Source organism: Solea solea, chromosome 13, assembly GCF_958295425.1.
Source record: "Solea solea chromosome 13, fSolSol10.1, whole genome shotgun sequence".
Taxonomy (NCBI): domain Eukaryota; kingdom Metazoa; phylum Chordata; class Actinopteri; order Pleuronectiformes; family Soleidae; genus Solea; species Solea solea.
The window spans coordinates 6,825,937-6,850,304 of NC_081146.1; the positions used below are offsets into that span (position 1 = coordinate 6,825,937).

The window sequence follows — 24,368 nt, forward strand, 5'->3', positions numbered from 1 at the left end:
GAGACACTTGCAAAACAACATGAGGTCTTAACAATGCGACACTGAGAAATACACAGTCACGTGGAGCCGATAGACTTCATCAGCACTGTGAACAATTTTTGACAGACATTTGTTTAAAAGTTACACACAACGACTTTAAAATATACCTTTACTATAAAACATAGTGAATCACATTGTGGGGAATTTATTCCGGAAAACAAATGCCGACAATGTGATTTTGTAAACAGATAAAAGTCCCCACAAATACTTAGAACCCAAACATACACACTCTGGCAGAAGACTGCCTCACAGAATGCCAAAGAAACTACTCTCCATGAATTTACTTTGAAGGAGTTCTGACTGGCTGAAAAATACTGTCACAGGAGAAAACACTCTCTCACACACACACACACACACACACACTCATGTTAAACAAACACAATCTCAGAGCCTCTTATTTATAATCACATTCTTGACAAAAGAATTGGAAGGAGACACAGCACCACCGGCATTAATTAAAGAGAATCATATTTTATGAAGCAATTCTCAGGAAGTAAGTGCAGCACTGACCCTCCAGCCCCACCCCAGACAGACAATGTCAAATAAACTAACACAGTTAAATTAGGGCATAGACCAGACCAGTCTGGGCTAGGAGCAACATCACCCTACCAGCAACCTGCCTTAGCAACCTGTAAGTAGGCCTGTGTGTTGGCAGGTTACTAGAGCAGAACTGGGCCTTGAACAATACTGAAAACACACACACACACACACACTGGTTCCTGTGGGTATACTTGCCCTGTCACTGTGGTTGAACAAGCGTTTTATAGTGCAACATGCAGACCCCAGACCTGGTGAGTACAATGTGTGGCACTCCTGTATTTCCTTGATATAATTCATGGCCAAAGCAGCCAATGAGGACCCTGTTTGAATTCTGGAGCGCCACACATATTGCTTCCCCGGTCATGGGACAATAGAGAGGTGAGCTTGATGCTGCACCAGGATCTCTTCCAAACTCGGGCACTAGACTAGCCTGGCGCACACTGCACTAGGCTGGACTGGAGTGTTTAATGCATACAGTCTGACCAAAACAGAACAGCTGATCAATCAAAGCAAATGAGGACAACAAAGTAAATCAAAAGAGGAGCAATTCAGCAAAGTGAAACAAATCGAACCTGACTATTCTGAAGAGGAACTGATGGATCAAAACAGGCAGGACAGTGCAAAGCAGAGTGCAGGACCATACAGCAAACTGATAGATCAGAACAAGTGGAACTGTCACTATGAATGTATTTAATTCTTCAGGTAATCAAATCTCTGAGCTAAGTTTTACACAAAAGACTCACAGTGTGTGTGTGTGTGTGTGTGTGTGTGTGTGTGTGTGTGTGTGTGTGTGTGTGTGTGTGTGAAGGCACACGTGTGCCTGTGTGGTATAATCAGACAACTTGAGGCAAAGCTTTAAATTGCAGCTTAGTGAGGGCTAGAGGAAGATGAGGATCATTGGCTGGATGATGTACACTTGGTGTGTTAAATATCCATGCACCGCGGAAGGAAAACACAGGGAGAGTAAAGGAGAACATTACAGACTCATGCTGCTGTGGACTGGAGACATGATTAGTGAACATGCGATACACATACATGACATGCACCCCCTCCACATAACACACATTCAATATCAGAAATGTGCAGCGTAGAGGCAGAAATACACTTTACTCTCCCCTTGACTGGTTTCAGGCCGTCAGTGATATGAAGCTTTTGTGAAAACATGCAGGGCAGTGCAAAGTGATGATGTTAAAAGATTGGGGCGATCAACATGATATCAGCACTTTATCATATGCACTTCGAGCCAAACCAGTCCAGTCTAGATTAGCAGACGGCAGACACATGGCCACCTTGCTGCCCCTCAGCACTCTACCAAAGTCAGCTTTTAAATATTTCAACTCCCATTGATTAAGTTCTGGACTGAGCAGACAGGCGCATAGCAGATCTTTGACCAGTGCTTTGGGGAAAGTGAAGGACATTATGCTATATTACCCAGCAGGCACCAGGTGGTGGCGGTGCAGAGGACACCATGGCAACGCCATGAAAATGTCATGGCAACGCCATAGCAACTGTGGCCTCATTTGCTCGTTGGTGGTGTAGTACAGCCCAGACTTGCTACAGTGGCGTGGTCGTCAGATACACACTTCAGTCACATCAGTAATAGTAACATTGTTCATTAATTATTTCATCAGTCAATTAATTGATCATCATCATCATCATCATCATCATCAACAATCAGTCAAAAGGAGCAAGAACACAGTATCTACTGGTCTCTGTTTTTTGCTAAGTGAAAGATGGAAGAATGAGCTCACTTAAAAGGGAGAAAGGTTAAAAAAGAAAGAAAAGGTGAATAGATGTGTTCATCAACAAAGTGGTGTGAACACTATTGGATGGATGGAGGTTTAAAAAGAGAGGAGGAGGTGGTGAATGTTTTCCAAGAGAAAGAACTGCAGTGGAGGAGAGCAGGAGAAAGCAAAAGAGCACACTGGGACAGAGAAACATACTGATGTGTCAAAGCAGCGGGTGTCACAAAAGAATGTTAGGTAGTACGAGAGGAGTGACAGACTGATAGCTATAGTAGATATAGATGAATAGAGTTTAGACTTTTACTTGTCTTTTTTGTCACAGGCACTAATGTCTTCACAGTCATATAGGAGGAATCGAAATTCAAAAATGATTTCAGTGTCTAGAATCGCTACAAAGCTAAAACATTTAAAACTATTTCATCTAACACTTCCTCCAAATATACCAAACTTAACTAATATATATATATATACCTGTATGTATATATATGTATATATTCATTTGTACATATATATTTCTTTATAGATAAATGATATAATTTAAATGATAATCGAATACAATAAAATATCTCAGGTAAATCACAGTATAACATGGTACATTCTCAGAAACATAGTATATTTTAATATATTCTTTTTTTTTCTCAGCAAAAAAAGAAAAATAAATCAAACAAAATAAGCCAGAGGGTTTTTAAGAGTCACTTCTGTTCATGCAGTCACAGACTTAAGTATTAGCGCCTCAATAGAAATCAATGATGCTCAATGACATACCAGGTTAAAGCCCTGTCGATTGGTTGAAAATGATTATGTTCTACGACACAGGAAGCAGTCGAACTGTCGCCGTTGTTTCCACTGTCGGGGTGCAGAGCAGAGCAAACTCACTACCTGCCCTGGGTCCAAAGCATTTGCTATCATTCAACTACACAACCCTCCTGCCACAAATCTTTGAGATGTCATTCAGCTAAACATGCAAATGATTCTGGAGCTTTCAATAAGAATGGGTTAATGGCAAAAGCATTTCTTCCCAAATAAACCCCAAAACAAAGACAGATTGTTTTTAAAAAATTGCCCCACACAGACTTAGAAAAAGCAATACATGTGCAGATAAAAGGTACAGTCCGCTCTCACTGAAAGGCAAAAAGAGTTAAAAGGGGGAATTGAGAAGGTCAACTAACCCTTCGATCTGTGACAACATGCACAAACACAACGCACAGTCCCTCACGTGTCAGGACAACCCTCCCCTCCACCCCAGTCCTTCTCGCCACTATGGACAGCATCCAAAAAGCTACAAAGTCTAAAAGTAGGTGTTCTTTTGCTACATCATGTCAAAGCTACATTCAACTACAATAAGAAGAGCTGGGCTGTGGCTGGTCTTAGTGTGAGAGATGAGTGGGATATGTTGACCTCATGAAAACAACAGAGGGTGTACGCATTTCAATGCTGACAACATTGGCACCTTTATTGAGTAGATGGCTTTTGGCACAGCTCGCACAGTGCTACAGTTCACTACACTCTGTTGAACTCGTAGCATTTCGTATTTGTATTTGTCAGCCGGATCCAGGTGCTGTGGACTACAACCTATTGTTACAATCACATCTAACTTAATTAGATGAAACCTAATCTACCTGTAAGAAAACAATTGATGCTGTGGATCATCTAACTCTGGCTGATATAAATTACCTTATTTAAAATAGAAGGAAAAACAATTAAAACGTCTCGGGTGCAAACAGATGTGCCATTGCATCCCTGTCACATTAAAGATGGGAATATTGCTCAAAGTCAAACAGTCACCATGATAACAGGAGTTATTACTGACTGCATTCAATGAAGTCTCAGCTATTATGTGTGCACCTCAAACTGGAATCCAGAACATTCACAGTATATTGTTCAGTCTTATGTAATCAAAAGGAAATATTCAAAGACCAGCACTAGTGTCTGTGGTACTTTGATACTTGGACATTGGTTACAGAGAATTTTATTGTCGAGTTAACATCACATTTGTTTTGTTTCTTTTAAATATATCAGTAAAATGCAGCTTGTGCAGTTACAAATGTGGCACACAAGTCTGGAAAAATGCAATGAGGAATTGTGCTTCTTATAATCCATCTTCTAGAAACTCTGCAAAGATACAATAAAGTAGCATAATACAATAATAACCTAAGAGAGTTTTACAATGCACTGCACTTGGTTTCACGTCTCCTTACTTCCTCTGAATAAATCATGACTGGCTACTTTCATAAAAGTAATAGTTCAGAGCTTCCCATCCCTTCTCCGTATCATATAGCTGCAATTATTAAACTCACCAGAAGCCTCTTGCACAATTGACTCCAAGGCTTATTTGAATATTATGCAGCCATCTAGTGCCAATTACAGATATTGCACCAATCATCACCTTGATTCATTTACATGATGGTGAATTATGTGTGGCTCACACATGGAAAGAAAAGACGGGGCTTTATAATATGAAAACAAATTGCTGGAAAACCAATCTTGCTTAAAAGCTTTTGTGTGGAAATTTGGCACTGCTATCCTTCCCACTTCCAACACTAGCCACATCCAGGCTGCTCCTTATTAAAACACTAACACAGTGAGAGAAATATATTGATAGAATAAAAAAGAGGGAATGGGGAGAAAAGTCTGAGTAGGAAAGAAAAGACAGACAAAGAAAAATCTGCTACATGTCTTTTTTTTTTTTGTTCTTATTGTTATTTCCTCTTTTTGAAAGTTCAGTGTTGTTGTTCAAATACATGACAATCTCCAACAGGTAGAAGAAGTGATTCCTGTTCAATCTGACTGGTTAAAAGAGTTTCTAGTAAAACATGACATCACATAGATGGTCCTGGGGCCGAGCTAGATGGGTCTGTTGGTGTCATGAGGTCAAATAAATAGCACTGTCCTGACTGCCCAGTGAGAGGTTTTCAGGCAAACAGGGGGTGAGGGAGAGGTGACTGCATTGCTTTTTATATCAACTGATTTACGAAAGGGAAGAAGAGGGACAGTCTCTCTGACACGAAGAAGCAGTCCACTAATCCAGTTCAAAAGCCAATAGCCAATAAGGACAAGGGAGGCAGAGTCTACGGACCAAACCATGGCATTTTCTGGGAGAGGGTGGGTCTCTCCACATCCCACCAAGGAGTGTTCTCAAAGCCAGAGGGAGGGAGACGTTTTGAGCTCATATCTGTTTGTATGTGTGTATCTGCTCCTGGAAGTTGTGGGCTTGTGTGCACAAATATGACATCATTACTCACAGATTGGAGGCTACTATTAATCCCTAGTTGTGACTCGGGGAGGGGAGGAGAACCGAAGATGACATCACAAAGCTCAGTTCTGAGTGGAGGAGAAGTTCTGGGGCTGCAGTCCTCGGTGATACAGCCTCGCCTTCACTCTCGTCATCACGGGAACTATCCAAACGGATATAGCTCAACCTGGTGTGGTGTCTCACTGTCGCCTTCACCAGAACGCGGACAATGGAGCGGGTGACGGTAGCGTTGCTCTCACACAAAGTAGTGTTAGCAATGCAGCTACTATCCATATTAGTTCCCGCAGTGATGGTTGCTAATTGATTACCAATGGTCACCAAGGCAGCTGTGTCTCTTGTGTCTTCCCTGGCTCCAGCTACCATGGCACCATGGTTCTCAGTAGCAGTGGTGCTTGCTCCCACGTCTCCCTCTCTCCTCTCCCCCTGTCATACCTCACTCTCGAGGCTGGAGAAATGGGCCGACCCTCGGCGTGAGCAAAGGCTCTTGGCTTTGAGTGGCAGGTGGGGGGAGTAGAACCTCCGCGGTTGTGGCACCGAGCGCAGTCTCTGATATTGGAGTTTGGCACTGGCCGAAGCCTGAGCCTGGCCGGCCATCCCTACCCCTGCTGGTGGTGAGACAGAGGATGAGGAAGGCGGAGGCGGAATGGGCATCGGGAGGGAGGTGGGAGACATGGACGACTGCTGGGGTGACGACGGTGAAGGTTGAGGCGGATGGTCTGTGGGCTGTGTGCTGAGGCTGAGGTTAGATTGGCTGCCAGATTTGGCCTGATCTGGTTTTGGAGGCAGAGGTTTGGGGCGAGAGCTTCCGCTGAAGCTGTGGCAGTGCGGGAGAAGCTCTTCCTGGCTACGGGAAAGCATTGTGGTTTCTCTCTTGGAGTGGGAAGTGTGTGAGCGACTGTGGGGATGTGGGTAAGGATGGGGTTGGGGATAAAGGTTACAGGAACACATGGTGGCCCGTCCTGTATCCTCCCCTCTGTCCCTAGCTCTCACTTTGCTCTTCCCTCCTCCACTCTTCCATTTCTTCTCTCCCTTCACAGGAATCTTATCCATTGACCAGTATCTTCTAGGAGGAGGAAAGGCTGTGGGGGGTAGTGGCCATTGTGATCCTGACCCTCCAAGCCCTCCCTCTGATCCCCATCCTGCACCTGGCCCTGAACCCCAGAAATCTGCACCAAACCATCCCTCTGCTCGTGTACCCAGTAAAGAATCATCCCGACTATTGATACTGCCCCCTTTCTCTCTGGAGGGGTAGGTGCCAAAGAACCAGCCTCCTCCACCTATACCTCCTATTCCAGTGCCACTACCCACCCCACCTCCCTCCCAGTATCTTTCAAAACGGCCAAACTCCCCTGACGATCCATCATCTGAGTAACTGTCTTCAACTCTGGCTCTGTCCCTTTCTGACTCAGACATTGCCCCCCTACCTGCCCTCCTTCTTCTGTCCCCCCGATCCCTCAGTCTCTCCCTTTCTTCCTCTTCCTCCTCATCATCGTTTTCTTCATCCTCAGAGTCCCACTCTTGGAAGGACATCCCCTCTCTTGTCTGTGCTTTCTCTTTTTCATAATGCATTAACAAAGGACGCCGCTCCCCAACTCTTCCACTATCATCTCTGTCCACCCCCCCACTTCTTCTGCGCTTGGAGGACGCAAGCAATGGGTGGAAGGATGTTGGAGGGGTATTGGAGTCACCTCCTCTTCCATTAACCCAAAATTTGACTGAAGCTGGGAGTTTGTTAAGGTTAGGATAGCGCTTACTGGGGGTACGATGTCTGGAATGGGAGTGTGAGGATTTGGAATGCCTCTCTCTGCTTCTGCCACTATCTTCCTCTTCCCTGTCATTGCCCTCATCTCCTCCTTCTCTCCTGCCTCTTTCCCTCTCTCCTTCCCAGGAATCCCGCCCCTTTTCCCCAAATGCACTCCGATACTGAGCAGAGAACGAGGGGTAGTCTTGTATTTCTCCTTCTCTCTCTCCTTCTACATCTCCTTCCCTCTCTGGTTCTACGTCTCCCTCCTCTGGCTCTGAACGTTTCCCACCAGTTGATTTCCTTCTTTTCTTTGTCTTCAGTGCCTTCTTTTTCTTCTTTTTCACCTTCCGTCTCTTCCTTTCTCTCTCACGCTCTCTTTCCCGTTCTTCCCTCTTTTTCCTCTTTTTGTTCTTTTTCTTTTTCTTCTTCTCTTTCTCCTTCTCTTTTCTCCTTTTCTTCTCTCTTTTTTGCCTCTCAGTATCTCCACCTGCTCCACTCCTCTCTCTCTCACTCCAGCTTGCCCACCACTCTTGAAGCTGCGACAGTTGGCTTCCCCCCCTTTCTCGTTCTCTGTCCCCCCAGGACGTACGAGGTTTCCTGGGGGGAATGGGTGGTGGCAGGCGCCCATGGCTGAAGGAACGAGGCCGAATGATTGAACGTTCCCTTTCCCTGCCCCTTCCAAGGAGGAGGCTTGACTCTTCTGTCAGCTCCTCCTCATCGTCATCATCCTCTCCATCTATTCCTCCAGTTCTGTCTCGTGTGCTCCTGGAGGAGCTGTAAGAGTAGGTGGGAGAGGTGGAGCGAGAAGACGAGGCAGATGACGATGTGGATGTGGATGATGTGGTTGACGAAGAAGATGAAGACGTATAGTGCAAGGATGCAGACGGAGAAGGAGGGGTGTAGGAGGGGCTGAGGGGCACTGGCACAGGAAGTGAGAGCGGTGGAGAGAGGGGGCGTGCCCTCCTCCCTCCTCCCTCTCTCACTCCATCTCGTGCTCCTCCCCTCCGCCCCAGGGGCAAAATGTTCTCATATAGTGGCCCTCCAGATTCTTTGGGCTTCTTGGGTCTGCGTTTCCTCCAGAAGGATGAGGGGAGAGGGGGAGAGGGATGTGGCAGGGGGGGTGTAGGAGGCAGAGGGGCCTGACCCTTAGGAGGCATTCTGGGAGTACCCAGAGATTTAACGGCCCCTTTCCCCTGACCTCCACTGCCACCTCCCACCACCTTCTTCCCCACCCCATGGTCAATGCCCTTTTCTGAGTAAAAAGCCACACTGGCTGGAGGTGGCTGGGGGTGGCCCCTTGGCATAGTCTTGGGGGTCTGGGACCCTGCTTGTTGCTCCATGCAGGGCCCCAGTCCCTCAGGGTCAATGGGACCATAGTATCTCTTATAGCCATCAAGTCCCCCACCCCCTCCAGCAGTTGAAGCCCAATTTGGTGGGACCTTCTGAGCAAAAGGTCCCATGTCAGTGACGGGCCACCTTCCAGCCATAGGGTTGGTAGCTGTGGCAGATTTAGGCAGCCTCCAGCGATCCACCACAGCCAGTCTACGGTCTGGCCGCGGCAGGAAGGTGGTGCAAGGCAGGGGTGCGCCAGCAATGGGGGTGTTGGAGGGACCCAATGCTGTCCCAGAATGCACCACGGTGGGAGGAGAGCCTGGTAGAGGTGTTTTGTAGACACTCTGTGGTGGCTGCTGTTGCTGTTGTTGCGTCATGGCAATAGCTGGGGCAGTCATAGACGTAGAGACAACATGTGGCTGGGATGGGACCGTAACCATTGCAGCATGGTGATGAGAAGGCAAAGATTTAGATCCACCTGGTGCTGTTTCATCCTCAAAGCTACAACAGCTATACATGCCCTAAGGAAAATAAGACACATAAAGTCATATACGATTAGATTTAATCAACAAACAGGAAATTAAATTAAATGTTACTCTGATAAGAAAAATAATAATGTATTAATTGTGCTATAATGGTGCAGATATAATGTGGCTAATTTTACAATATAAATGTGTCCAGATGTAGATGTAATACACATTTTATTACTGAAAAAGAAGAGAGAAAGCGGTAAGTGGATGAAAATGGAAATCACAAAACAGCAACCCAATTAAGCTCCAGTTTTCAAAAGAAATGCAAGACTGCTATTATTCAGATACAGTAAAGACCATTCCTATTTATAGTAGGGTTGTGTGTGGTTTGCTTAATACAACTGTATACACAAATGCATAAATCACAATCACGGTAGTGAAAAGGGGTAAATGATCAGTGAGGATACAATAATTACATGCATATGGTTGAGCTTTTCCTGCCAAGGTCACTGTCAAAGGAACAGGATATCCAGGGTGTGAGCAGAATTGAATTTCAATTAATCTCCCAAATTGACTGAGTGGAATTGAATTGACCCCAGTCCTCACTCTTTCAAACACTCTCACTAGAGTAATAGATAAGGGCACATATTGGCAGGAAGGCACGTGGTTATACGCGTGTGCAACTATGGATGAATACACAGCATGTTTGTGCCAATGATTTAACCCGTGTTAGTGAAGCGAAATATTACAGTGCACTCATTTTGCAGTAAAAGGGTGAACGCTAAAACACGTGAAATAATCAAAACGTACCCTGCTGATTGCAAGGAGAAAGTCCAGTTTGCCAGAACTGGTGGCCATGCAGTGACGGAGTTTCCAGTAGACCAAGTGTTCCCAGGCAAACACCAGCAGACTGAGACCCATAGCCACCAGCAGCATGTAGAAGACACCGGCCATGTTATCGATGTCCAGTTTACTGCTCATCACCTCAATTTTGTCATTGTGGCAAATACCAGACAGCCAGAGGCGCTCCAGCATCTCAATCTCATCTGGAAATGGGACAGGTCAGCAAAGGGGGTGGGCAGGGAGCAGAAGTGGGAGAAGGGAAATGGATTAGGTTAAAAGGGGGTCAAATTTAAGAGGGCTTACAAAAAAAGAGACTGTGAAAATGTGGGGAGGAGAAAAGAGAGACTAGTGCATGAGGAAGAAAAAAGAACGACAAATGGGTTAAGAGATAAGAGAATGGATCATGTTGGATAGAAGAATTAAGGCTGGAAGGCTTAGAGTTATTCACAGATCAGGGTGACAACAAACAGACAGACAGAGACAGACGGCAAAACAAAATTAAGCATGCCGGTACGGGTACGTTTGCCAATTATCCAAGGTGTCTCTTCAAGTTCAGGGGTCAATAATACAAAAAGCACTACAGTGTCCAGTGTAACAAAGAGCAAGGATACCGAGACAGAAGGAGAGAGTCCAAAACAATGAAGTGGCACTGAGAAGTAAAATGGCACCGACAACCTAATCTCAACATTGTAGCCCAGAGTAAATGAGGAGAGGAGGATAAAGGGAGACCAGCAGCGACAGTGAGATGGTTGGGTTGAACAAGCATGGAAGAGAGGGGGAGACATAATGAGAGAGTTGAGAAGAATGTTTTATAACGAGGATTTTATAAAGTGAGGGAGGGAGAGGCATTCCTTCTCTGTCCACGTACACATCAAGGGAAATGAGACAGGGAACGTTAGAGGGAGCTGGAACAAGGAAAGCAGAGATGGAGGACGAGAGACTGAGATTGTGTCATAATGACAAACAGAGGGAACACTCCTCAGCTTGGGGATGAGAGGAGAGAAAAAGAGGGAAAAGTGTAAAGAGGGAGAACACTGATACAGAGTGACAGAGACAGAGGCAGAGGAAGAAGATCATAATCATTTAATTGTGCTGAAGGGATGGTCAGAATCTCCATCAAGGTGGTAAGCTCTCTGGAGATTCAAGATTCCCATCAGTTAACCAACCACGAACCAGGCAAAACTGCTCTAGGCGCAACTCTGCCTTTTCATTTCTGATCTGGCCTCACGAAACCAAGCTGCCCTGCTAGACCTTTGATTGGATGCGGCGGTTGCTGGTGTAACCATAGTGATGGACAGGCAGAAGATGCAGCATGATTCATGATGACATTATAGAGGCGTATTCTCCAACAGAACTCGTAATGAAAGCTTTCTGTTACGCTAATAGAAATGGCAGGATGTGCAGCACTGCAATAACGAGGTCTGAAGGTTGCATTTTACTGCACATTACAGCCTGAACTATTTCAAGTCAAACAGCTGAAGTAGGGTTTTAAGGCTGACAAGTCACACACTTGCAACAGTACAGTGCCCTGCAAAAACTCAAACTCCACTCCTCTCATTCGTAACATCATTAGCCGTGCTTGTGCAGTTTAGATGAAGCCGAATCAGTCATCTGTGTTATGTGGCTAATGTGTCTCCTGTAGAACATCATTAGCCAATCGGCCATGGCCTCCAGTTTGAGTAACAGATGGACATAGTGCTGCTGCAGCCCACTGGCAGATTCAGGTAACTCCCCGTCTCAGATTCACTCACACACACACACATACACACACACATACAGTCTGAGACACAAAGGCCTTTTTTTAACTTCAGAGTAAAGCCCCACTGTGGAGGATTTATCAGTGTCATTGACCTTCAGTAGCAGCGATGTGTCCAAACAGGAGCCTGATGTGAAAATAGCGAGTGTCCTAGTGAAGGGTGCAGATAAACAGGTAGTCTCATGTCTGCCCTCCACTTCACAAGTCCCAGCCAAATCCCTTCTGTAAGCTCTGAGTCTCATCTCCTGGCTTTTCCTGCCATTTGACTTTCAACGATTCATCTTGTGCTTCTTCATCTCCCACTTTTTTACAATCCGCCTCTCTTCTCGCTGCGCCTAATTCTTCCCTCCCATAGACCTTTGTCGCGGCAGTTGTCTCAACCTCTCAGTCACTCTGAGAGCTCGGTCCTGCCAAAACTGACAGGTGTGTCAAATCCGCACGCCACCTCTGTCGTTCCTGGCAGGTCAGGTAAGGTAGAGCCGGCAAACTGTGAATACAGAGCTGGCATGCACCACAAAGACATCATTTTATAGAGGAAACAGTATTTGTGTGTCCTCGTGTTTGTGTGCACGCGGGGCTCGGTGCACGTCTGCATTTCGCAGTGTGCCTCACGTGGCATGATGCCAAACACTGAGCTCCACAGATTTTGAGCAGTAAACCATGACCCATACAATCCTCAGCTTTTATCACAACATAGCAAACCTCTCTGCATTAACTGGGAGACCTTTGGGGGGAGAAAAAAAAGTCCTGCCAGCCAAGAGCTGCAATTCCAGCTTCTCACAATTTCCTTTCATTATATCTTCTCACTGAATTATACATTCTTGGTATGAAAATGCAAAGGAAAAAAAAGTGGAGTTTCTCCTTTATCAGGAAACGAGTTGTAGTGTGATCAATGGACCGTCTATTAGAGCTGCGCTATGAAACACCAGAGGCAACAATGAGGAGAACAATGCACTCACAGGGGTTGACAAAGCAGTGGCGTACTCCTCCACCGTCCCTCTATCCTCTAATGTAGTTGTGAAATGATATGACTCAACACAGCATGGCACAATAATGATGTAACACTATGACATGATTTAGCCCAGCTGAGGGTGTGATGCTGAGTCCTTGAGCCGCAGGGTGATTGTTGAGAGGATACGATGAATGTGAGCCCCTACTCAGTCAGTCCCTCCCTCCCACCCTCCCTCTACATCGATAACAAATCGCTTTCCGTCGTAATCCACTCCAATAACGCCTATAACTAGAACCTGCAGCATTCAACGCCACCCTGTGACTTCATCCATCCAACGTACACAGCTGATGTTAAGGGGGCATTGTTGCACAGAACAGGTGCAAGGACAAGGACATGCATCACCAATCAAAAGAAACAACAGACACAGTCATGGCTGTCTGGGTTCTTTGTTTTCCCACACACAGACACACGCATATCCTTTTTTTTTTTTTTAGGTCCACTTATTCGGTTCCAGACGTCAGTCTTATTTAATAGATCTTGGCACCAAATTGGCACTATCAGTGCGTAAGCAGCTAAAGTGTCTGCGTGCCAGAAACGGCTAACGGACTTTGTCCACGACGCCATAAGCAAAGCTGATTTAAAACGTGAGGAAAAGCCAAACGAGCAGCATCTGAATGAGACAATAAATGCGTGTAACAGACTGTGTAAACTGACAATCAAGCATTAGTGTCCTGACAGTTGTTGCTAAAAACAGAAACAGAATCTCTCAGTTGAGCACAAACAAATCCATCCAATGGATTAATCCCAGACACAACGTTGCTGTATCTGATCTATATTCTATAACACCTCTTGCTCAAGCACACTCTCTCCACGTTGAAGGAATTTTCTGGTGTTTCTCCTCAGCGGTTTTTTTCTTTCCACTTTCACACTTTCTCGCTCTCCGTGTCTGTCTCAGCTAATCTCTAATGAGTGTAAATCTGTCACCATACAAGTTGTGAAGATCCTTTTTTCAAAATTTACACACAAGTAAATCCTTATTTTTTCCCCCCCCCCACCATGTCAAAGCCAGAAAAAGAGAAAACTCCAACTGCGGACACAGCCATTTCAGGGGGGCACGGGCTCAAGTGGATATAAGGGCACCGACTCATAAATATTTAATTCTAAAAAATAATAATGTTACTGCGGCAAATCTTGTACTTACTTACATATGCATTTATTTCACTAACCATACAGATGCTCAATATACCCACACGAGAAGTGTGTGTGTGGAAAACTACAACTCAAATACATTGTTGGTGCATTATTACACGCTTATAATGAAGAAATGATGGGTTATAATAAATATAAAATTAGAAACATGGATTTATGTCTTTTAGAAGGGGGCCCTTACCTGCCCGTCCACTGAAAAGTCAGATAAAGGAAGTAATGGGGAATGGTATATATATATATATATATATATATATACATATATATATACATATATAAATGACCATATCACTATCAGAAACAAGTCCTTTTTGCAAAGCTTGAAATGAACGAATAACATTGTTCTTGCTCCCCCCCATCCTCTCTTGTAGCCAATAAAGAGACCTACAAACCTCTTTAGCAGCACCATCAGCCCTCTCCTACACACCATTATTCCCTCTGTCACAATCAAAACCCCTTACAGCCATTACTCTCTCCACACCTTATACTCCCCCAACCACTTCTCAACCTCCACTCATTCATCTACCCCCCGTGTCCTCCATCCACCACCCATCGTTTCTCCATCTTGTCATTTCACACATAACCTTCTCTTTGCCCCGCCATTGTCCTAATTATTCTCTTCTTGTCCCCTCCTCTCCCCACACAGTTCTCACCATCTCCCACCAGCTGCAGCAGGGCCAGGTCAAGAGGACGTTTCCAGCGTGAGTTTTTGTGCAGGGCGATACCGTAGCCTGTGGTGGCAAAAACCTTCCCCGAGCCTATGGTCATCACCTTGGAAAAAAAGGACAGTGAGCAGAGCTTTTAAAAAGAGATGACCAAGAGGCACACATGTATGAGGAATCTGCAGTGTGTGAGCAAAAGTGCCTTCATGGATTAGTCCTTACCTTACAACCTTCGTCCTTCCTGGCCATATAGTTCAATACTGCAGCATCATAAATAAAAGCATCCAGTTTTCTGTAAAGGGACGAAGGGAGAAATCATTCATCATTTAATGGGAGAGAGGGAGCAGAGGGATGGAGAGAATAACTGAGGCAAGGCAGGGGAGGTGGTATAAAGGTACATGCATCCCAGTACTTTGGGATGTACCTGGGGGAAGGAAGTTAGTTGGGGTGCAAAAATATACAGCAGATAGACACACTGTTATAGAAAGTGCATAAAAAAGTTAAATCATAACAAGGCAGACTTGGCGGAAAGAGTGAAAACACAAGGAGAATAAAATAAGGTAGAGATCAGGGAAAGATGTGTGAGTAAGAGATGGTGGCGGGGGAAACGGTGTCGAGCAGGAGGATGGGGATTTATATGGTGCGAAGAGCGCAGTGACAGATAGTGGGATGGGGGGGGGGGGGGATTTACACACTTCAGGAAGAAAAGACATGGGATGGAGCCTGAGAGTGATGAGGATTATAAAGTTTAAATACAGGCACACAATGAAAGCACACTGGGAGGGAAAAGAATGGACCCAAAGAAGAAAGGAGGAAAATATAAAGCAGGGGTGCAGAAGAGAAGCCAAGTCTTACGGACGGCAGGAGAAAAAGCAGCGGTTTCACATTTTTGTGCATGTTCACGCCGAGTTATAATTGTAATGTCAAGGCAATGAGGGAGGGAGAAATGATGACAGAAGCTTAGGATAAAGTAAACTAGGATTATACGACACATGTCAGGTGTTTGAGGGAAGTGGTGCAGAGGAAGGTGGAGGGTGTTAAGGTGAAAGAATGTGTTCAGGAAAGCAGGAGGAGTGACGACACGGTATGTGAAACGTTATTAGAGTATAGAGGGAGGGAATTCATAATTGTATTAATTAAGAACAAAGATCAACAACAAAAAAAAAACACATATAACTACACAATCATCAGCTGGGTTCATGTACATTTATACACTTCCTTAAATGGACCATGTCATTAAATTGCCACTTGATCAGTAGAAGAGCTTTTGGCGCCAGATTAAAGGTCACATGTGTAAAATAAAGGTCTTTAACATTTAAAACAGTGACTGTAATCCCACATGAAAACATTGCAGGAGTACGGTTGCCAGATTTGCCAAAAATACGGAAATAAGCAGCTGCACTTACACCCAGCATTACACAGTGTTCATGCACATCCTTAACACATCCTTGTACATAACTGTCTTATTGTCTTATTCTTATCTTATAATATTCTTATCCTCATTCTTATCTTATAAGACATTATTACATTACATGTCATAAAGACATTTAACCTATTTCTTTAATTTCAGAGTGTCAGCAACAGGCGGAGAGTTAAAAAGTGTGTCTGCTCCAAGCAGCAGCAGAGAATAATCACATGATGAGAGGAGACAAACAAAGTGACAATAACAGAACAGAAAAACCTTATTTATATGTTAAATATTCACCGACAAATTGCATGAGAGAGTGGCAGATTGAGAGAGCATTTGCTAACCTTGGCTGAAGTTCCCTGTGTTGCTTCTTGTCTGTCGCGGTTGGTTGTCAGCTTCCTCTCTAGTTTCAGCTGTCTCTAGTTTGTTGGAGTTTGATTGAGGGGATCCTTGTTTTGGTGATATTTATCACAAAGGAACAGCAGCTACAGGTATCTCATATTCCTCAAATGTTCCCATTAAACGTGTGGATCTGCTATTAATCATCGTTATATGAGCATCTCAGTTTTTGTTGGGTAGTGCCTTGTTAGCCTATAAAGGGAAAATGATTTTATGTCTGAAGCAAACAATATAGTTTTATATTTGCCTGAGGAAACTTTTAATGATTTTTTGAGCAAACTATCTCGACTGAATAAACAACCATGATGGAATGGAGACTTGGGTAATAGAAGGCAGAAAAGGCGAGATATGAGAAAAGGCGAGCACACACCCGGTCTTGAGGTTGAGAATGGCGTCCTCCACTCCTCTCTGGTTGTATTTGCCCATGTACTGATGCATATCTGGGTAGTTGGAGCGGATGTTTTTCTCTGTGCTTCCGTTGGGCACTGTTCCAAACTTCAGAGGTGGGTACTGCTCCTCGGGATGCTGAAACTATTGCAGCAACGCAAGACAAGGAAGGGACATGAGACACGCCAGTCTGTGCGCCAATCTGTCCGACCTACTTCTGTCCACTTCCATGTCTAACTTACAAAACCCCACGCACTACAGTCAGATCTTAAAACAAAAGAGCAGTCCTTTGGCTTTAAGAAGCATTTTATGCGGCCCTTCAAGTATTCAACATAATTGAGTTAAGTTAAATGAGATTTTATTCATTTCTAAATTCCTCTGCTTTAATCAATATAACATTCAATCCATGGTATTTGGCTGACTCTAAGTCCTTAATTCGCCTTCTGCTCGCCCTACTTCATCAGTATTCCAGCAGTAAAGTCGTCCTATACCTTCTTGTCCGAGAGGCCTGACACGGTGTCAATGTACTCCTCCTGGATCATGAAAGCAGCCAGGTTAGCAGTGTAGGAGGCCAGAAAGATAACAGCGAAGAAGGCCCAGATCAGCACCATGATCTTGCTGGTGGTTCCTCTGGGGTTCTCCACTGGCACAGAGTTGTTAAAGACAATGGCCCACAAAAGCCATACAGACTTCCCTATAGTGAAGGTAGAACCTCCAGTCTCTGCCCGGAGTGATGGAGGCGTAAAAGAAAGAGGGGAGAAATACACAGAGAGTGTCATGAGTAATTGTAACACATATTTGAATGACACAATAGTGTATTCAGTAGCATCTGAATGCACATTTAAATCACACTTTCCTGAATGACTGTAAATGAAAATACCTTTTTTTTTTTTGACACCAAAGCTCAACAATAGCAATTTGAAATCCAGCGTCCACATGACTTTACGTGCGATTAAAGTTCAAATTAAATGGTTAAGGAAAAAAAAAAAAGAATCACTATTCAAAGGTTTCAGACACTACAAGGCTTTATGTGACAGCAGGAAGGGAGGAAGGAAGGAGGGAAGAAGTGAGAGGAGAGTGAATGAGAGGGAGGATGACAGTAGGGTGAAATTATGTAGAGTACAGCAATCATGCAGTAAAAGAGGTGAGTCAGGCTGGATACTGGCATCAGGGGTAGTGGATATCACAGGGGTGCAAACGATGCTGTTGAATAATAAATAGCTGCTTCAATATCAAGGATACTTGGATGCAGATCAGTGTACTATAGGTGTCATTTCTTCATTGTCTCACTCCCACTTAAAGACTCAAAGCAGCACATGTAGGAACGCTCACTCATTCTTTTTGAACGTGACAATTGACCAACACCAACTACCAGCAATCTCATTATAATAGTAATACGAGCTTTAGTGAAATCACTCACTTTTGCCATTCTGGAGACTGCGGTTGTAGCCCACAGGGCTGAAGAACTCAAAAATAAAGACGGTCACAGCCACAACGGTCAGGCACATGACGAACATCATCACCCACACCGCTGGACTGTAAGGCTCTTTGAAGGGGGAAAAAATTAAATCACTTTGAATAAGCATAAAACATGATTCTCTATTATTATTATTATTATTATTATCATTAATCATAGAGAAGGCAAGCAAATTAAAGGTACATTTATACATGCTGCATATGTGTAGTTTATAAGCTGTTTAAATTGCAGCCATTGGGGCAAACCTATTCCCCATGAGTCCATAAACACTGTGTTTTTCCTTTACAGTCATCTCACTGCAGTCTATAGGCCAATAATACTGCTCTCCCACTGGAGCTTCAAGACTGCTGACAGAGTGAAAGTTTAAGTTGTGAAGACACGGGCAGCTTAGAAAAAGTAACGGCTAATCTAAATGTAAGGACCGGCAGCCAAAAACTGTGGCGTTTTATGCAAACTCAACCCTTAACAATTCCATTAGATTGTGCTTTTTGCTGCGACGCCTCCTATAAACAAGCCTCTTACCTAAGAAAGCGGACGGCGATACAGTTCCGTTGCTACGGGAGACCATGACACTGATCCCCGTCTCTACAAAAGGTACTGAGAAATCCACAACCTCTGACCTCTCCTCATTGATAGTCAGTGAGCCGATAGCCATGTCCGCTCGCTTGTATACCACCTGAAGGGGACAGGAACCAGTGGTGAGAGAGCAATCTAATTAAAGGCTCATTTCTGTGGTGGATACAGATTGACACAGTCATTCTATTACACTCCACAGAGGTTTATTTCCAAGTGACATAGTGGCATTTGTGCACCCTGACCCCTGCTACAGTATCGAATGGGCCAGAATGAGAAAAGCCAAGGATTCAGTTTTGTTTTGTACAAATGGTGAGCAAGAGTCTCTTGGGTCTTGTCTTCTCCACGCCACCCTCTTGGAGAAGTGCTGCGTGTGCCGATTGTACGAGTGAAATGTTAATCTACATTAGACATGGCACATCCACTCTTCAGAGCCACTCAGCAGAAAAATGAAGTGAAGCTGAAAACAAAACACCCTCCTCTCAATTCTGCCAAATCTCCAGGATTACCTGATCAAAGAATGACAGGCCTTGCAACATTTTGATGAAAAGAAGTGACATAAGTTTGGGGAAAACAAAATCCGCGAGGCCATTTGCATGTCAGAATATATTAGTGTAAATGATGGAGCAGGAGAGAGTGCAGTGCTACTGTTGACAACTGGTGTTTAGCAAGTTCCCCCGGGACAAAGACAGAAACAGCGGGATGCTTCAGTGGAACAGCAGCCCCCGTATCGATCTGACTATGTGTGAGAGCATGTGTGTGTGTGTGCGTGCGTGCGTTGTTTCTGTTTGTTTATTTGTGCGTGTGTTGTGTTAGTTGTCTGCCAGCAGTTTGTGTCTTTTCTTGATGGGAGATCATGGACCTCTATGAGTATTGCCAAAGAAAATATCAAGGACTAATCTCGCCGAGCCAGGGGTGTTTGACAGTGAGAGCACTGTAAGTGTGTGTTAAAGCGTGTCTCTGCAGATAAAAAAATATCAGTGGAGGAGACTGTGTTCACTGCCTCTGTGACGCTTGTCCATTTAATTTGTGTAACCAAGCGTTTTCTGCTCCGTGTTACAGTATGTGTTTGCAAATTTGTGTGTGTGTGTGTGTGTGTGTCACACGTGTGTGTACTGACAGCTGTCTGATTCCTGTCAGTGGTTAAGTGGCCATTAGTCTGAAGGTGACTGATGTGACTCATAACAGTAGTCACCCAGGACGCAGGAGCACAGGCTGAGGAATGCTACTGTGCGACTTGTTGACTGGAAATTCATCACAAAATATGCAGAGGCACAAACAACAATCACACAAACACACACACACACACCCTTCTCACACACGCGAGTGACCGACATTTAGAACACTTTGTCAAAAAAGGCAAGCAGAGCCAAATGCACCACCCTCCCACACACACACACACAGACAAACAAAGACTTGCCTCTCCAATCATGCCATTCCAAATCCCATCGATTTTCTTCCCATGTTTCCCATTGGTCACTAAGTAAAGGTCATAGGTAAAGCCAACAATCTTGGCCAATCTCTTGAGGATGTCGATGCAGAAGCCTTTGCAGCACTGCTTCATGGGAGCCACACCCTCATGGGCGGCACTGGAAAGCATGGAAAGAAGAAGAAGAAGATTATTAGTAATAGAAGTAAGAAGAGAAAGTGCAGTTGGAAAGGAAAGGAACAATTTGATGACCTGGTTAATGAGAGAGGCACCTGGGCTCAAGATAATAGAAACTAGAATCAGACATCGTACGTGCTGTAAATGGGACTCTTAATTAACGTGGATGAGGGATTTGTTCCAAAATAAATAATTAACCCTTTAACACAAAATGTCAACATTATGCGCAGCATGAATCTAATTTTTTTTATTTATTTTTTTGATAAATGTATAGCATAGAAAGAGTATTTTCGATAGCATGAAAATGGAAATGTCACCTTCAGGGTTGATCGATCCTTCTATTGCTGATTGGTTTGCTACCCGCACGCTATGAACTGTGGGTAAATTACTCATGCAAAGTTTGCAAAAAATGCCGCTATAAGTGCTCAAAACGGCCACAAGAGGGCCTTCACACTAGGGAGATACCTATGTCCTCACTATCTTACACAACTGTGTCTAAATGTCTGTGAGTGAGTGAGGGTGCGCATTGGAAGTGAGCCAAGGGAATGATCACAGAAAAGGAATATTGTGGCCGAGTCCGTGGAGACTTCAGAAGATGATGAACCATGAAGCTCCACTGTGGTCATATCTTATTTCAAGCCCCCTGAGTCATTCCACTAATCTTTAGGAGAGCAGTCTGTTATTGATTATGGTCAGTGAGTGAAGCGAACCACAGTTTTGATAGTTGACTGATGTCTCCTGCATTGGACGGCATCATGAAAGCTTTAAATCTCCATTAATAACACTGGTAAATAAAGTAATTAGGCTCCAAGTTACCTACACCAAAACACAAATAAAATATCAACCTAAAGCTAATGCTGATTATTCTAACCTGACATTGAGGGGTCGTCGGCAGGGCACCGAGTCACGGATGCAGGTCCCGGATGCAGCATCTGCCAGTTCCACAATGACGAATGGCCTTTCCTCCAGTGTGACAACACGCAGGTGCTGGGCATCGTCGGGTGGTTTAAGGAACGGCCCATAGCGAGACCAAGCTGGGTACCGCAGCCTCAGCACGCCATTCTCCCACCAGCCTACCTGAGGGAACAAGCAAGAGGAACAATGACGGAGTGTGTAGTGTAGCTGTGAGGGTTTCTGCCTCTCTGTGTACTGTGCCTTGAAATAATGTTTGGCACTATACAAATAAAATTGAATTGTAGTGCATAAAGTCCAGGCTGTTTGTTGTTCTGCACCATACCTGATTCTGTTTCATGCATAATGTTGGCAAACATATGGTATGTTTATCATTTTTTTGTAGTTAACGTCTGGCCGAACATGTGTTGCACTGTTTATGGAAGAATAAAAGATAATCTAACCACATCAAATTGAGCTTTTACTCACATGATCTGACATTTCAAGTAACTAAAGCTGTTTACTACATACCGTATATATATCTATATATATATAGATATATATACACATATATATGTATATATGTATACATACCATATATATATATACATATATACATATATAAAAATGATGTGAATTGATATATCAATAGACATCATTTTCTAAAACAGAGTTGAGCTGCTGATTTCCAGTCTTAAATGAGAGCTGCTTCAACTCTATAAAAAAAATAGCAGCATTTGAAAAAACAACAAATCCGCGGTCATAATTATTTGTAGAATGCTTTCAGGGTTGTGAAACGCTGCGCTGTGTGAAATGCTGTTTTGTTGTGACAAATGACATTGTAAAATATGTCTGGTAGAAAGTAAGATTTGTTCTTTTGAGTTTTGGGCAGTTAGTGAGCATGAACCATTTAACATCACTTTAATATGCTTTACCTCGGCAGATTAGACTTTGATATTCAATCATCACAATACACACGCGACGCGGCTATTTATCGTTACAATGCTCCGTCGCTGTATTTGTGGGCATCAGTGTGTTCAGTGGAAGTCAGAAGGAACCTCGTTGTGATTGCTGTAGTCGATGTTTGGCCAGCATGAACGCTTTTTCTGAGAGGTGTAAGAAGGCAGTTAGAACCATTTATGACCCCAGCAAACTCTGGGAAGTCGGTCCAACTACATTCCCTAAGGAAACTTTAAGGTAAGAATACAACACATATCATTTATTACTCATTGTTCAGCTGGTTTCAGCTGGTGTTTTTGTGAAAGGTGCAAACACAGGGCAACTGAATCACAGCTTTTCTAAGACAGAGATGTTTCTATGGACCTGGAGCCCTACACTGAACCAGAGTGGCAATGACTTCACAATCAACCTACTGCTACTTCATTTTTTTTACACCATCTCAGCTAATGTCATTTTGAAATATTAAAGAAATGATTTAGCTATTATTATTATTGATTTTTGTTTATTTTGTTATTAGTTTCATTATTGAGCTATCGTCACGGGGCCTCATTATCTGAGGTATATCACTAGTACTATTGTATGGGTATTTTATGGGAGATTGTGCCCACTCACTATTTGAAAACATCAAGCCTTCACATCCATTGTTATGTGTAATGGGAGCAATTACCTGACATTGTGCACACCAGCATACGGCTACACTGATAAATGGGGATCCAGCGCTCATCCAGATATGTTTGTTCTAGTCGTTTACTTCAGTGTCACATTATACGTTAAATGCAATAATTATAATATACATACTGAGTATATTAGCGCTGAGTGGGATGAAATCAAACAATCAGCTTCACTCAGAGAGTTCCAGTGCGTCTCGGAGCCTAAAGATTTTTTACAAGCTCTGGTCAAAACACTTTTCATGGGTATTTACCAGAGGGTGGACACACTGCTATTAGATAACAGATAACATTTCAGAGTGATTTCTAAAATCTCTTCTTCAGTGTTGTGTCCACATGTTGACCTGAAAATGTCTATCAAGCGCTCTTTGGCTGCACTGCACTGTTTTCTCCCATTTTCTTTAGCCTTGTTTATATGCACTGTGGATCCTTACGCAAGCACAACGCGGAACCACACCCCGACGGATCCTGAGAGACTCTTTCATGTGAACTTGAGACATGTTGGCATGATCACCTGATAAAAGCACAGCCGAGGTGACAAGCACCAAAAGGAAAATGTCCGTACTGTACGCTCGGAAAAGATACAGTAGACACACACACACACACAATAACAAACAACAATGTGAGGGCATGCGCTGGCAGGAGAGTAAAGTTTGGCAGCTTCCTGCACCTTGTCTCTCTGTGTAATGCTGGTGGCAGCAGAGTGAGGGGGAGGAGGTGGCGACAATAACAGTATTTCCACTGCACTTCGACCACAGCTCCACAACAGACATTCAGTCAAAACACACTTAGGGAATACATATAAGAAACGGATGGAGCTTACACAAAAACACTCTGCACTCTATCAGACAGACAACCAGCATAACACACACACACACACACACACACACACACACGTACCACTGCTCACTACTTCAAACTGCCGGAACAAAATTTCGTTCTGGGAATGATTTTTATGCACAATGTTACCCAGCAGCTGTCAGTGATGTTAACAAGTGTTCATTAACTTGTGGTAATGCTGTCTCCGTGTGGCAGTAACAGGCAAAGCTGGTGCTGGACAACCTTCAGCACAAGTCTGCAGCGCTCCAGTAAAGTAAGCTGGGTATGTGCTCGGGCGCTGGGTAATGGTGCAGTCTTAGGGTTAGGGTTACATTAAATATTCAAGGAGCGCCAACAGCATGGATGTGCATAATAGGCAGATACAGTCATGTTATCCTCGTTGTGGGCGGGTGTGTATATATGTGCGATAAGGTTCAGGCGAGAAGCGTAAAGACACATGTGGATGTCTGTGTGAATGTGTGTGTGTGTGTGTGTGTGTGTGCATGTGGGCGGGTTCTGTACCCTGGGTTTGCACAGAGTCGAAGGACCAGCGCAGAAGCGTCTAATTGAAAGGGATTTGAGGGATATGGCAGGAGTCAGCATGTTACAACACGCTGAGACTGGACTCTGGTGGGCTG

At 44.1% G+C, this 24,368-nt stretch overlaps 1 protein-coding gene across 2 annotated transcripts in view; it reads right to left on the reverse strand.

The window, feature by feature from the left end:
- Positions 1-490: 490 nt before the first annotated feature.
- The window catches only part of LOC131470990 (glutamate receptor ionotropic, NMDA 2D), a 50,520-nt gene continuing 26,642 nt past the window's right edge, over positions 491-24,368 (reverse strand). For both annotated transcript variants that reach the window (XM_058647150.1, XM_058647149.1), the window contains exons 7-16: positions 21,264-21,469; positions 20,207-20,375; positions 18,736-18,889; positions 18,157-18,282; positions 17,228-17,457; positions 16,720-16,880; positions 14,765-14,834; positions 14,534-14,651; positions 9,934-10,169; positions 491-9,174 (exon numbers count right to left, since the gene is read on the reverse strand). In XM_058647150.1, coding sequence (XP_058503133.1) covers positions 6,004-9,174; positions 9,934-10,169; positions 14,534-14,651; positions 14,765-14,834; positions 16,720-16,880; positions 17,228-17,457; positions 18,157-18,282; positions 18,736-18,889; positions 20,207-20,375; positions 21,264-21,469 — 4,641 coding nt within the window. In that variant the 3' untranslated portion in view covers positions 491-6,003. The remainder of the gene's footprint in view (positions 9,175-9,933; positions 10,170-14,533; positions 14,652-14,764; positions 14,835-16,719; positions 16,881-17,227; positions 17,458-18,156; positions 18,283-18,735; positions 18,890-20,206; positions 20,376-21,263; positions 21,470-24,368) is intronic.